Below are 16,211 nucleotides of genomic sequence, written 5' to 3' on the forward strand. Positions count from 1 at the left end.
CCCAAAAGTTTAAACCTCTTCTTACCTTGTGCTTTTATATCAAAAAGTGCAGCTGTGTTGCAGAACTAGCACACTCGCCCTGAAGTCGCCACTGAGTTCCAAACTGTCTTCTGTGCAAAGCGTCTCTGAGTGAACGAGCCCTTCATGTGTTATTGTCTCCTTACTGACAGTAAAGGAGCATCATTAACTACTGCTATGTTGACTAAATTGACATGTGGCATTGAACCGTGGCTCTGCATCTACCAACAAAATCTCAGTTTTAGCTGGCAGACGCTAATAGGAAGCCTGCGCCTGTTTGAGAAGAGGTGCAAGTAAATAAATAATCTTATCTGTCCACACAACTGAAGAATAAATAAGGAAAAATAAAATAAAATACTAGCAGAAAAGGAGTGTCCTGGTGGACGTGTGATCTCAAATCCCAGACAAACCTCGGCTTCTTCATGAACCGAATTGTGAGGGAAATCCATGGATTCATGGTTTCATACACTGTTGTTTTCTAGTATTATGGGGTGCCAACAGGTGATCCTTTGAGGCTGTTGAGGGCGGCATGGATCCTGAAGTGCAGTCTGGACTCCATGGAGTAGTCCTTGTAGTTCGTCCTGATGAAAAACACAACAAATCTTTCACAATCTTAAATAAATAGACATTTTGCAATTGCTACGCTGCAAAGGCACTCGGTAGAGGTTTAAGTTGCCCTTTCAGGTGAAAACATTTTAGGAATGAAACTGATAGGAATGTGCCCGAGGCTGTTTGGAGACCTGAAGTTATGCTTGTAATTTTCCCTTCGGTGAAATACCAAAGATACAGGTAGGAGGTGTACAGCAGTACGAGAAGGTGCAGTACTGTAGATATCAATAAAGGTACTCTGAGATGTGTAGACTTGTATAAGGTGAATAAATATGTATGAGGTGTAAAGAGGTATGGCGCATATTATGGACCTTTAAAAAGCTACACAATGGTATAAACAGGTACAAAAAACTGCCATAAAGTATATTTACATGTATATAAGCATGTGTTCAGAGGTCTTGTACGTAAACAAATATAAAAATATTTTACAATGTAGGGGTTTATAGTGGTATACCAAGGTACACTTGTTTAGGGGGTAAATAAGGTGTTTAGTGATATATAACATAGTATAAATATGTATAAGCTTTCATACACATTTATACACTTTTATATACCCTTTGACACCTATGCGCCTTTAAGTTATATAAGTGTATAACTGTGTATGAAAGCACAGTGTAACAGTACAGGTGAGTTTCTGAGGTATATAAATATATATATATATATTATACAATGTTAAATACAGAGTTAAATAAAGGTGCAAAAAGACATTGTATTGGGGTATATAAAGGTGTATGCATTATCTATAGAGGTATACAAAGATATACAACAGTTATATGAAGGTATATAAAGGTGTATGAAATTATATAGAGATGTGTAAAAGCATATGGAAGTATATAAAGGTGTATAAAGGTCATTTAAGGTATACAGAGGTATAAAAACATATATGAAGAGATGTATAAAGCTATATAGTTATATAGAGGTATATTATGAGGTACAATACATATATGTATAAAGAGAACTTACTTGGCATTTTCGATGTATGCGGTGGCCTTGGTGAAGTCTCCCTGTTGTTTATACAGCAGACCCAGCTCATAGAGCGTGAAGGGAATCAAGTAGTGATCATATCTGATACGACTCTCACTGAAATACACAGAAACACACAGATAGGAAGGTTTATCTCACCTCTCTCAAACTTTCAGAAGATAAACAGTGTGTGTGTGTGTGTGTGTGTGTTACCTGGACAGGACCTGCGTGAAGCAGAGCTCGGCCTGCAATAACCTGCCCAGGTGTTTCAGACAGAGTCCTTTCAGCATCTGGACCAGGCAGCTGTCATCTGGATGAAACTCTGACGGGTCTGCATGAGATACATAAGTTATGTTCTCTGCATACCAGAAAACATTTCTGTTCCTCACCAGAAGCAAAATAGCTTTAGCGGATAAATATATAACGGTGTCGTCCATACATCTGAAAACCTGCTCCATGACAAGATTCTGGACTGAAGTGAAGTGTCCGAGGACAGAACCCTGTGGAATCCCTATATTGCTCTCTAAGAGTAGTATTGGTAGTAAAAGATGTTAGCAGTAGTGCTAGTAGCATCGGGGTTATTTTGAACTTACTGGGGTCGTTGCGAAGCTGCTCCTCAGCCGTCTCTATGGTAACCAGCAGGGCCTCAGTACTGTCGGCTCTCTTACCGACGATGGTGAAACCGTTCCAAACGTACATCATCTCCTACAGAGACAGGAAGTGTCATCAATTCTTACGTTAAACTTCTGCTCAGTGCTGCCGTCCAGCCAATCGAAGCTTCCTGACAGACGCAGCTGATCATTAAAAAAACCCTCAAAGGTGTTTATCTACATTTGAATTCCACATGCAAGAATCAAATACACTGAATGAACCTGTGTAACTGATTCCACAGATGTGTGCATGTATGTGAGTATACCAGTGCGGGGATGACCAGGGGGACGGGGTTAGCAGGTTTGTAGCGTCTGGACTTCCTCACTGCAAATTTCTCCGTCGGGATCGATTTCCCTGCCAGGCGCTGTTTCAGCCCCTCCACCTGCCTGCACACACAAATACATGGATAATGAATGAACCCTAAACTAAACCTTAACCCTTAAACAGCCCTTTGAAGACCGGCGGATTGGAAAACCTGTCCTCACGTCATGTCCTAGCTTTCTCATGTTTAGTCCGTGTGCTTCGTCTCTCCACTGCCAGTTTGCTGTGTGTTATTGCAGTGTGTTACTTGTCTTGGCTCCCTGTTTCCCCTGCGTTTCCAGTGTTCCCAGTGTTTTGGACTTTCTTTTTGGACTTTTGGACAGTTTAGTAGACTTTGATTTTTTTGCCTGCTCCTTCCCGGATTTGTTTGCCTATTCGGACGGCCTTTCCCGGTTTCGACTCTGGCTGCCTCACTTTTCCCGGAAATCTTTTTCTAAGAAACCTTTAACCTGCATTCAGCTCTGCATTCCCTGTGGGTCCTTCTACCCTGCATACACAACTGTGACAATAATAATGTGTTTAATGTGGAGACGCACTGACCTAAAGAGCTCCATGATGTCCTCCCCCGTCCTCTTGACCTCCTCCTCTGACATCATACTGAGGATGGCCGCCTTCTGGTACACATAGATCGCCTGGAGAGGGTAAAAAGCAAAGATGGGATTTAATTTCTCTCAACTAAACTCATTCTTCTGAGTCAGTTTACAGTCACAGGATTTCAGTGATTATGATATAGATTAGCTGACACTAATGACACTAATTCATGCAGAAGCACAAAGATCAAAGCAAGTTGGGAAATGATAAGGACTTATGACTAACAATCAATATTTTCCCTATGAAATTATACAGTGTGCGTATGTGTGTGTTTACCTTGGACCAGCGGCTCTCTTTGCATAGCAGGTCAGCGTAGTGGTACGCCTGCTGCCATTCCTGCTGGTAGGAGTGAGTCCACATCAGCTCCCAGTAGCACAGGTGATGGATCTGCTTCCACTCCTGCTGGCTGCTGATGCACTCCTCGTACCTCGCCCGGGCCTGAAACACAGCACGTTTTATACATCAACACTGAGCTGCTCAGGTGTGTAACGGCAGCACAGGGCCGGGGGTCAAAATAGAGAGCGAGAGAGTTATTTAAACTTAAAATTCACAACTAAAATTTAATTCCACATAATGTAGGATATATCAGAATTTCACTTCTTAGCTACAGCTGTGCATGTTTGGTATTTTACTCCTGTCTTTGTGAGGACTAATTAGACTGGGGACATTTAGTAATGTGGAGACATGTTTGGAAATCTTAGCGAGTAAAAATATTTTTTATAAAGTTAAGAAATTCTAACTTCTTCAAAGGGCTGTTTCAGGATTCAGACTTGGTTTTAAGATGAAGGTTTAATTAGGTTTAGGTTGAGGTTATGTTTCGGGGGTAGGGGATATATTATGTCAATGAGGGTCTTCAAAGATAGAAGTAAAACTGCGTTTTTCAGACCTTCTCGAAGTTTCCTCGCAGTGTGGCGATGCGAGCAGAGTAGAAGAGAATGATGGAACCCTGAAAGAAAGACAAACAGAATGTAGTTTTTAGTTTATCGATTGTGTTTAAACATATTTCATCACCCAATAACTGCAGAACTATTCATTTCTAACTTGCAGTTTTTGTAACAGCTGCGTTGGTCTACCAATAACGTTTTTCTTCATACTACAAGTGTTGCTGGAGTTTTTTGACATCTTCAGTCTTTTGCCCTTCTCCTTGCACCTTGGAAGTAGGTGAGGTTGTGCAAGAAATCCGTACTCTGCTTCTACATTTTGCAGTTGAAAATTAAAACATGAACACAAATTATAAAAAAACAAACAAATTATAGGTTTTCATGAGAGTTTAAATTTCTTTATGAATCACGACACTGAGTCTTTCACATTGTGTGTGGTCGGCTTACTTTGGGGTATTTTTGTTGGTATGGCTCCAGCAGAGCTTCAGCCTCCACCAGGTTCCCCTCTCCGGTTCCTGATCAAACACAACACCTTTATCTTCAGACATAAAGTAATTCACAAGGGGGCTGTACTCAGGATGAAAACTACCTGAGGACCAGAGTTTTACACCGAATACTCCACACATTTGGGATGCAGCACCTGTGCCAGATTGGAGCAACAGCCGACCTTTGAATTGTTCTACAGAATTCAAGATAAAGCTCTGGAGGCCGACAACTGTGGTGCAGTTAAAGTGTGCTATATGTATGGAAAAGGGTAAAGGTGTATGTGTGTTTTCCTACCAAGTATCAGTGACACATATGTGTTGTAGAAGAGCAGAGTCAGAGCGCAGAGGATCGACCGCAAACTGTGACTGGAGGCCCCCTCTCTCAACTGAGACAAACCAAACCCCTGCAAAGAGACAGGCACAGGATTATTATCGACTGTCAGTCATATTTTACTACAGGGTGGAACACATCCCTTTAGAGTATCACTTTAAAGGGGTTGTACAGACCCTGTTTCCTGAGAATCCGATGAACTCCAACAACCTCAAAATCCTCTGAGGGAGAAGAGACAACATCTGAAAGAAAAGAGACAGAAAATACTATCAGCTCATAATGAAATGAACACTTTCAATCAATCAATACGCATACTTCATACTGTGTCTGTGGGAATAAGTCTAGCTCTGATTCGCCAACATGCTGATGACATACATACTAACAAAAAATCAGAATCAGAAATACTTTATTGATCCTTTATTGAGGGAGTGTTACTGTGAGGATACCCTCACTAACTGACTCAAGGACCAGTCATTTTTAAACCTGTGAAGTAAGACAGTCAGTGTCATTGCTACAAAATGCTGTAAGACAATACTTAACTGACATCTGGAAGTCAGTTTAATCAGCTTTGATGCTGAACTGAACATTTACTGCAGGAATAAAACAAATCCTCTTTGAAAAACCCACCAGGTTGAAGGATCCGATGCCGAGCTTGACTCCACCCTCAAACTGTTTGAATGCATCAGACTGGCCGGCCAGGTCCTGAGTGACATTCAGCACATTCTGACAATCCCTATTGGATGACATGAAACATGATGTCACAACCAGGAGAGGTTAGAATCACGATCGTGTGTTGAACCTTTAATTTGAATGTTTCCATCCAGACACAATATTTGGAAGGAAAATAGGCTCAATTTCCAAAACCCTGTTCATAATGTCTTGTTACTGAGCTGATGTTTAAGCAAATAACAGATCTTACAGTCGCTGATGGTTTGAATCACTCACTTGTAGATTTGGTAGCTTGTTCGAATCTTGATGCCTCCTTTGATAAAACTGATCATGTTCTCATCCTGGAAGAGAGGCAGAGAGAGAAAGAGGATTCAATTACATTTTATTTAATTAGCTAATAGCGTTATTAGCCTTATCCAGAGCAGCATCTCTCGACAAGTTCTTCAGTTCTACCTATCCTGGTTTTGGTTCCCTGGATGTATTGTTATGTTATCATTTGCTAAATACCAAATTATGTCCCTTTCTGACAATGAATGATTATTGATTTTTGCATATTCCTCATATCAGAATATCCAAAAATTCCCATCATATGAAAGTTGTAGGTATATAATTTGGCAGGACCATCAGCAACTTTCTTAGCTGCCAAAGCCTAAAATAAATCAGCATGATGATGATGGTCAAAGGCTGGTGGTACCTCACCTGTGGCTCTATATTGACTGATATTGATTACACGTAATGTAAAACTGATCATTTAGGAAGCGTTGCTGGAGTGGAAAGAGCAAAGACTGGCAAAGGGTGCAAAACCTGAGTGACAACCACCCCACCATCATGATATTTAGACAGACAGATGAGACAAAGACAGACAGGTAAAAAGACAGACGGCAGATCTGACCTGTACAAACGTCAGCGTGGCTTTCTGCAGCAGACACTCAGCATAACAGATCTCTGCGTGCATTTCCTCTGCAAACACACAAACACAGCACTTGAGCGTGGGACTTCCTGCTGCTTTTGATTTTATTTTGTGTTTTCTGAGCTGCACTTCATGCAGACCTCGGCTGTCAATCAAACTGTGTGGGCGGGACATGTGTTTATGCACCTTCCTGCAGGTTGGACTGCTTGCTGATCAGACTGGACAGAGATCCGACCACCGAGTTCTTCTTCCTGAACCTGCAGAAACAGTTTGGTTTGAAGACACATACTCCCGTTCAATGGTCATGTATCCATTAAAAGTGAAATGCCATAAAAATACTGTTAGCTTTGCAGGTATGGACAAATAAAACATTTGACCTGATGGTGGCGCTAGATGAAAAGTCAGAGGGATTCATACTCTGGGAACCATGAATGATTGTCTCTCTCACCTCTGACAGGTTTGTAACGCCTCCTTGATGGTTGCCATGGCAGCCTGGATGTCTCTGTGTTCGAAGGTCATGGTCGCCTGCATCACCAGGATGCTGCTGTAACCCAGCGCATGGTACATACTGTCCCTCCACCTACACACACACACACGTATAGTGTATGATGTCTACACATGGTAATTATACCCAATTGTAGGAATAACACTTTAGTTACAAGTTACAATACTAGTATCCAGAAGAAGCAGTAAAAGTACTAATAATAGTACCAGTAGTTGCAATAACTGTAGAATGGGTAGTAGTTGTATCATTACCAGCACTATTAAAAGTTCCAATAATATTAGTATCAGTAGCACTGGTAGTAGTAATTACACCCGTAGTTAATACCAGTATAGTGCAAGTGGGGCAACCAGTGTCAGTACCAGCAGCAGTTTTAGCAGTAGTTTTAGTACCAGTAGTAATAATACCAGTAACAACACCAGTAGCAATAGTAGCAATAGCAGTACCAGTAGTTATATTACCAATGGCAGTACTGTGGTAGTGCTATAAGTACTAATACTGGTAAGTACAAGTAGCAGTAGAAGTCATGGTCATATTAACCAGCTCTGTAGTACAAATTGTGTTCTTACAAATACACCAATACATGCAGTATGTGTTACATAACACACACACACACACACACACACACACACACACACACACACACACACACACAGACTTGTTGCCGTGGTTACCATGGTTTGAGGAGGTCCAGGGCCTCAGAGAACTTGTCGTTGAGGACCAGATTGAGAGCACACTGAGTCTCCTGGATGGCTGTCTGCAGGTCCATGCGACACGCCCTGCACACACACACACACGCACACACACACACACACACACACAGTGAAGATAAATCCACCAATCAGAAGAGGAAGTGACTAAAAGTGAAAGAGACATAAAGAGACAGGAAGCTGAGAGGAAATGACCTGTGAGATCATCTTCACATCTTCACTACTGTGTGTGTGTGTGTGTGTGTGTGCGTGTGCGTGTGCGTGTGTGTGTGTGTGTGTGTGTGTGTGTGTGTGTGTGTGTGTACTCACGCAGGTATTCGGTCGTAGGCGTCTTCAAAGCAGTCCTATAAAACACAGAAACACCGTCTGGTTAGATTCATCAGCAGCCGCCTGATTGGCTGCTTGTGTGTGTGACTCTGGATTGGCTGTTATTCCTGCCTCCTCACAATTCATCTGTTATTCCAGATGTTTTAGGGATACGTTTTCAAAATGATTCACTGCTTTTTAGAATACAGTAATTCCCGACTTTTCAGGGTAAATCCTTTCTGGGTTATTCCCAAATGATCAGTTTCAAATCAATCTCCAGTTTCACTTTTAACGGTAATCGCTGATTTTTAGGGTTATTGATGCTATCTCTGATTTTCCATTTCAGAGTTCTTCCTGGGCTCATAGTTATCAGAGCTACTCATGTCTTTTCAGGATGTCTCCGTCTTCTTGGGTCTTTTCTGTTTCAGGGTTATTCTTTAACTACTATTATTCCTGACTCTGAAAAGACGGTTGAAAAACATGGCTGTAGTGTCCGTGTTGTGGCCTGGAGTTTGGGTTGAGCGATTGCCACCTTTTTTGTTACTGCTGCCAGAAAATCCTAATTTGGTAAAGGCGTGTGGGTGAAGCTGAGGTGGGACAAAACATACATCCATGTAGGAGACATTATCTTAAAGATGGAACTCTCCCATCAAGCCAAACGTGAGAGGAAGTTACTAAAGGACTGAGGAGGAGAGCAGAAGCTAAATAAGCAGTTGAGAGCGCTTCACTTCAAGTCAGTGTTCTTGGAAACACCACCTAGTGGCCGTCAGACGAACTGCAGCTTCAGACCCTCAGCTGTGGAGGCTGCTGATTGGTTCAGTCAGGTCTCTCTATGATTTCAAAGACATCAGCTCTGCCAGAGGTCACACTGTTTCTTCAAGGAGTTTCATGTGATAACATTTAACGCACACACACACACACACACACACACACACACACACACACACACACACACACACAGTCTGTCTCTGGAGCCTCAGTAGCCGGCTAATAATAGCATCCCAGTGGCTTCTTACATAATGGCGTACAGCTGCAGTCACACACACTTGCAGCTCTTCAGTGGAAGTCTCTGCCTGCAGGCTGCAGCCATCGACCCACAGCGGGCTGCAACACTGTGACCCAGTTAAACTCCGCGCCACTGAACACAACACGTGTTTTAGAAATGATCATCTATGAATGTCGTGTGTTGTGAGCGACGTGTTTCAAACTGTCACAATGAGCAGAAGATGAAGGCTGCCATGTTCAGACTAGGGCTACAGATATTTTCCCCTGAGCTCAGTCTTGCAGGCTCAGACCAAAACGACTCGGATTGGGGTTAAAATGACTATCTTGTTTGTCGTCATGGTTACAATAATAACCATATGGCTAAGGAAGGTGATGGTTAAAATAAGTCAATGTTTAAGGGCAAGACATTCAACTGGAAAATCCAATCCAAGGAAGGAAGGAAGGAAAGATGGAGGATGGTTGTAATGGGCAGAAGATTCTCAGTGCAAACAAATCTGTGTGTGAATCCAAACAGACGCTCGCTGCTCACACACTCGTCCTCTCTTTTCACACCTTTATCCCTCTCTCTCTCTTTCTCCCATTCAAACAGATGCTCTCTCTGACATCGCCTCACACTCTGTCACTGTGTTTGTCAGTTAGCAGCATTCATAGCGCTCCACACACATAAGCTCCCGCTGTGTGTGTGTGTGTGTGTGTGTGTGTGTGTGTGTGTGTGTGTCAATATAAATGAATGCTGTTTAACCAGCCAGTCCAGCACATTAACTCACAATAGACTCTTAAAATTAAGTCAGCAGGTGAAGTTTTGCAGCCTGGAGTGTCGAGAAGATGCAGGATTGTGTTTAGTAATGGGATTATAATAAATAAAAAGCTAATAGAGGGCTGCAACCAGTGCTAGAAGAAGTATTCAGATCCTTAAGTAAAAGTACTAATACCACACAGTGAAAATACTCAAAATACATTCATTCTAAAATACATTTCTGTACTAAATACTCAGCACAAACGAAGAAGTATTTTTTCTTGTTCTACTTAGCCATTCCTTTGTTTGTCTTTTTTATCAGCCACTATTTTACAAAAACGGCCTGAAACTGTCCACAACCACTTTTAGACTTTTAATTTCTCTAAATCTGATCCAGAGAGATTTATGTTGAATTTCCACGATATTCAAAAATGTGAAATTCAGATTTTCTATAACAAGAAACCTAACAGATCTCTTGAACTGCAGTTTCCCATGAGAATATTAAGTTTTAATGGCACCAAGGTTGTAAACACTAGAGAAGAGTTCTCGTGTTTAAGGTCCTCAGAACATATTATAGGACTAATAATCAACTTTACAACCTTATATCTGCAAACAACAGTGAGGTAAAAGATGAAACAAAACCTCAGTACACTATTTCCCATTTTTAATTATTGTATACTCTTCTTTTCTAGTTTGTACTTGAATATAGTTTCACATATTTTCTCTAATTATTTTCTATTATTTTTATCCTTATGTGGTCTACTTCTTGCCTACTTTAGTTAAGTCTTATGTTAAGATTGCATGAACATTATACACCTACAAACCTAATGTTGCCGTTGGCAGGTTCCTGCAGAAGGAAGGATTTTATGTTTGACGTCCATGTTTCTCTACTGCTTTTCATCTGTGGTTGACTCCTGACTGTATTGAAAGTTAAAGTAGTGGAGCAGATTTTCTTATGTTTTAGACCAGGACAACCACAGACAGACAGACAGGCTTTTTTGTGTTTTCCAGTGGACAGCAGGATACGTGGAAAAAGCAACAGCTACACCAGTGTATGATATTACACACAAGGAGAGGTCAATGTCAGAGAAGCTTCTCTCGTGACAGCGGCTTTCTAATCAATTAGTCAAGACCTACACACTGTGTCCTATTACCAGACACACTTAAACACGTAAACAACCCAACTACTCTCAAGAAGGCCGGGAAACTAGCCAAGTAACTCCCAAGAATGTCCTGAGGGTTACTGTCCTGTAAAACCCCCTCAAAGACAACAAATCCCCCTGTCGAACCACCAGAAGCTCCTGAAGGACTTCTGTAACCCCCTTCACTGACCTCTCAAGCTCTAAATAACCAGGAGGGCTCTAAAGCTGATTCACTGACCCATGGGAAGCCCCAAACACCTCAAACATGCTTAATAACATATTGAATGCCTGTCAAATACGTTTTGAGCTCCTCAAGCCCCCCATCAAACCTCGAAATGACTTGTGGAACCTTCTCAAAGACCACGGCAGATTCTCAAAGATTCCTTGAGGGTCCACCACACTTTCTGGTACCCATTAAAGGACCTCTAGTACACTCCCAGCTACCACAAGAAGACCCTCAAGACCACTGTAAAACCTCCTTAAACATCAAGCATTCTACAAAGACCCCTCAGCATCCCTCACACAACCCAGAAGCCCCTCAACCACCCATAAAACCTTTTGTGAACCTGTGGAACCCACTCTGTAACACATTGGACCTCCACAGGAATCCCCACAACCCATTCACTGACCTGTTGAACCTCCTCAAAAATCATCCTTTCAACAAACCTGGAATCTTCTCAAAGATCACTAGAATCTTTTTTACTGACCTCAACACTTTGACATGGCCCTCGTAACTTTCACAATGTTCCCCAGAACCTTATCAATGACCTGTGACACCCTCTCGAACCTCAAGATTTCCTGAAACTCTAAATGTAAATGCTGCAGAACCACCCTCAACTCAACCTTTAACCAATCCAGTGAAACTACTATATTCTGTGTCACTCTTAGTTGATACCAGTGGTGTAGCCTTGACCTTTGACCCTGCTGAGGAAACGTGTTTGTGAGTTAAATAATGCAGCAAAGAAGAAAAGTTGTCTCAGTTTAACGTAATTACATTTTGAAGCTCAGTATCTGAGAACTATCCTTTGTAGTTAATCTAAAAGTCTGAAAGTATGTACATTCATCTTAAATTACATTAACATAAGTAAAAGGTCTAAAATGTCTTTGTCCAATATCTATAAATCCGAACGACTGATGAGTTACATACTGAGCCTTCAGCAGGGCAGGTTTGAATCCTTATAGTTCAGATGGCGAGTGGCCAACAACAGAGAACTGTATGCATGTGAAGCAGGACAATTATTCATTCTCAGGGTGTTATTTACGTTCCATTCATAGCCGAGGGTTTTTAAAGCAAAGAACTGCTCGACTTAGACATTACAAACAAAAAAGACATGGGTCAAAGGTCATAGCACACACACTTGACTGTCTCACTGGATGTCAGAACTGCGAACAGCTGATGGTGTTTCTGACTCAACAGAATGGACTAGACATGGCGAATAATTTCTGTCTACGTGTTTGTGTTATTTATTGTTGCGTTGCTGAGCAGCGAGGTTGGACAATAACCTTCTACTGTGTTTAAGGTGTTTTTAAACACGGCTTGTCTCGCATTCCTCACAGCTCAACCGAAGTCAGCTGAATTCCTCTTTAATATGATGAGTTAGATTGGAGGCTGACAGAGGAGCGTTTGTGAGCTCAGATGAGGAGATGAACTGGTGAGATATGACGCAGGACAGCATCAGCACCCGGACCCAGCCCACGTCATCCACCTGAATATTGGCTTTTAAACACAAAGTCTAGCAGAATTCAGTCTTTTGATCAGCCAGTCAAGTCTGGAGGGAGAAAGATACCAAGAAACAATCACTATTCAGCTGAAGTCATTCCCCCTGGAGACCCTGAAGCCTCCTCAGAGGTAAAAAGACCCTAATCAGGTACCCCAAGAACCTCTTAAAGGAACTGTTAATTAATTATACCTACTCGGGGGCCTCCAGAACCTCTCAATTTACAAATTAGCCCTTCGAGAAAACTTTTTGCATCCATTTAAATGTCCAAAACCTCCAGAATCTCCAAAACTTCCACAGAGATCCGTGGAACCTCTTCGAAAGACCCTTAATCCCTGTTACAGATTCACTCAACCTACTGACCCATCTCTTGAACCCCTCTCCAAAAACCTCTTCAAGGACATCTGAAACCTCTGGAAACTCTGTCTAGATCCTCTACATAGCATGTGAAAGAACATCTGGAACATAATCCCTTCAAGCCCATGTATAGACTTCTGGGAACCTCCTGAAGCACCTACAACCCATTGGTGAAAAGGCTATGGACAGATCTGTGGACCTCCCTGATTGAGGTCTCCACAAAGTTCTATGGAACCTCTTCTAGTGCCCCTAAATTCCCAGTGAAGATCAACTGAACCTAATGATCTATCTCTAGAGCTCCTTTAAGATCCTCTTCTCAAGAGCCCCCCCAAAAAGCCCTTTAGGGATTTGTGGACGCTCCAAAAAGTAAAGACCTTTAAACCTCTTGAAACACTTCTTGAGCGCCTTCATTCTCAGTCTAACAAGGACAATGAACCTCCTCCAGACTGTAGTTGTACTGGGGCACTCCCAGTTTGAACAATATGAACAAGGGCGGAACATCAGGCTTTACTGGAAACATAAAGGTTAAAAAATAACCCTGCTGGCTCCCTTTGCATCTTGTTCCTGGTCAGAAACCGGGCAGGATCTCTGTGCGGTGCCCGTGGATATTCTGACCACTGTAATTTAAATGTTAGTGATGCCATCGTTAGTCATTTTGGATTTGAGCTTCGGTCCTCATATTCTCATCCAACTTCCTGTGTTTGTTGTGCAGAAGGCAGCTTGTGGTTGAAATCAGATCTGTCATTTACATAAACCCACACACACACACACACACACACACACACACACACACACACACACACACAAGGGAACTGATGATATCGCCTCGCTGCAGATGGATCAATCCAACAATCAGCAGCCTGCTGGCAGCTCACCTGTGCTGAACCAGGAAGACCTACAGCTCAGCAGCTCTAAATGCATCATATAATTCCAGAGACACACTTATAGACTGTGTCTGTAAATCAAACACATGGAGAAAGTAAGCTGTAAATGAAGAGAGTCTTTAATCTGTCTATTCTGTAATAGACATATACATATACATACTATGTATTTATGAAAATATATAAAGTAACAGTGCAGACACGATGTAGATCACCACAGAAAGACTGTAGGAATATGGTGATAGCATGGAAGATACTGCAAGGCCACATGAACTCTGTACTGTGGACAACAGACCACAGTGTGGGTTACTATAGGAACATGAAGCCACTATAAACTATAAACACTGGACACCACAGACACAATACACATCACATGACTGTATTATTGTTTCCTGACAAACTTCTCACATCACTGTAAGAACTATTTCTTAATAAGGAAAAATGTAGTTAATATGGTTAATTTATAAAAATACTATAGGAACATAGATGTCAGGAACACAACCACAGAGGCACTGCAGAAATATTAGAGAAAAACTGACCATTTTATATAAAATATATATATAATATTTATAACAGACCGTTAATGTCAGTGATCATGCGCTTTGTATGACTTGAAGGACAACAGATGACTGAATATGTGGTGCGGGAACACAGGTCATCACATCCGTCATATCACAGCATCACAGCACAGACCGCAGACATCATGAAGCAGTGTGTCGGTGTGACCCCCACCTCCTCCTCCGCCGTCGCTCCGTTGCCTACGTGGGCCATGTCTGACTGTCTTCCCTCAGGTCCGCTGGGTTCCGCTGCTGTTCCGCTGCTATCAGGAGAACCGCAGTCCCATCTCTGCGGGACAGCCCGCCGTCCTGCTGCGGGGAGCCGCGTCCGTCTCCTCCCGCTGATCTCCCGCGGTCTGTCCGCTTTTATTAGTCTTACTTTCTGATTCCGGTTCGGCTTTCTGAATGTCGGCCGCGGACACCGAGCCCCCGCTCTCTTCCGTGAAGAGGAAAAAACCCGTCTACGTTTCACACACACACACTGAAAACACACCTCCCGTGCTTCCGTTTCTCCGCCCACCAACCCGAGAGACTGTTTGTCCAATCAGAGTGCGTGTTTACCTGACACACACACACACACACACACACACACACACACACACACACACACACACACACACACACACACTTCAACGTCATAATTCTTTTCTGACATCGTCTGTTTTCTGTATTCAAGAAGTACTCGGATCTTTTACTTAAGTATAAATAGCAATACCACAAGGTATAAATACTCTGTTACAAGTACAACAATAGTAGCATCAAAATATACCAAAAGTACTCATTATGCAGAACGGCCCTTTTCAGAATAATATACATGATCTCACTGGAGGATAATGATTTATTAATATAATTAATATAATGATTAATGTGCTCATCAGTTTAATGTTGCAGCTGGTGAAGGTGGAGCTACTTTACTGCCGGGTCATCGATAATAAAACATCATTATTTATTAGTTGATTTGTTATCGATCATCTGAATCTGTAAAGTAACTCGTAACTAAAGTTATCAAATAAACGTAGTGGAGGAGAAATATAAAGTACCATAAAATAAAAACACAATTCAAATAAAACGGTTTGTGCATTTTGAGTTATTAACTAATTTAAATAATCATAATCATACTTGTATGTACAACATGACAACCTTCAACACCTGAACTCAAATAGCTTTAAACTCAAAAAGTACTGGCTCACATTCTGTAAATAGTCTGTATCTGCTCGTTTCAACTCTGAATATACTGAGTGAAATACTCCGACTCGTCAGGTTTGTAAATCAGCCGTGTTATAAAATTTGTGAAAGTAAAAATGACATATTTACATTTACAACAGAGTAGCAGCCATCTAGAAAACAACTGTAACAACAACACAAGTTAAAGTATAAAAAAGAATAAAAAACATCTCACTGTGTCACAATAAAATACGGAATAGAACATCTTGCTGTACAAAGTTTTATAAACGGTTTCTGTAAGGTTACTGCTGCAGTGCCCCTGAATGTCAAGGTTCAATGAGACCATCTAATGCTTTACTTTATGGTTTAAAGCTGTCGCGAGTGTCGTTTCAACATCAATCTGACAAATAAAAGCAAACGCATTCCAAATGAGACCACATTTCCCATCAGCCCTGTTACATCCTGTCCTCCCTGAACAGCATGAACACACTGGAGGTTGTTAAACTTTAATTATATTCATGTCTGTTTCTTTGCAGCCGATTTAGTGACGTGAAAGAACACAGAGCACCTTTAAACTTAGAGAGCAGCGTTAGTAACGAGAGAGTGAGTTTACACCAGGTTTTACACAGCCTTGCAAGGTCCAGGTGTCCTCATAAGTACTATTACTGAAAAACAACTGAAGGACAATGCACCCTGTCATCATA

The 16,211-nt window shown here is 41.7% G+C and overlaps 1 protein-coding gene across 1 annotated transcript; it reads right to left on the reverse strand.

The window, feature by feature from the left end:
* Positions 1-502: 502 nt before the first annotated feature.
* Positions 503-14,768, reverse strand: LOC139305559 (tetratricopeptide repeat protein 39B). The gene is made up of 19 exons (XM_070929440.1): positions 14,519-14,768; positions 7,951-7,985; positions 7,606-7,710; positions 6,878-7,009; positions 6,616-6,686; positions 6,412-6,479; positions 5,796-5,860; positions 5,478-5,583; positions 5,027-5,092; positions 4,815-4,923; positions 4,482-4,549; positions 4,040-4,099; positions 3,430-3,591; positions 3,103-3,194; positions 2,507-2,627; positions 2,184-2,295; positions 1,804-1,921; positions 1,591-1,707; positions 503-599 (listed from the first exon to the last, which is right to left on the reverse strand). The coding sequence occupies exons 1-19, from the start codon at positions 14,555-14,557 to the stop codon at positions 503-505; spliced, it is 1,743 nt and encodes a 580-aa protein (XP_070785541.1). The 5' UTR covers positions 14,558-14,768.
* Between the last annotated feature and the right edge of the window lie 1,443 nt (positions 14,769-16,211).

This window comes from Enoplosus armatus, chromosome 23, assembly GCF_043641665.1.
Source record: "Enoplosus armatus isolate fEnoArm2 chromosome 23, fEnoArm2.hap1, whole genome shotgun sequence".
Lineage (NCBI taxonomy): Eukaryota > Metazoa > Chordata > Actinopteri > Centrarchiformes > Enoplosidae > Enoplosus > Enoplosus armatus.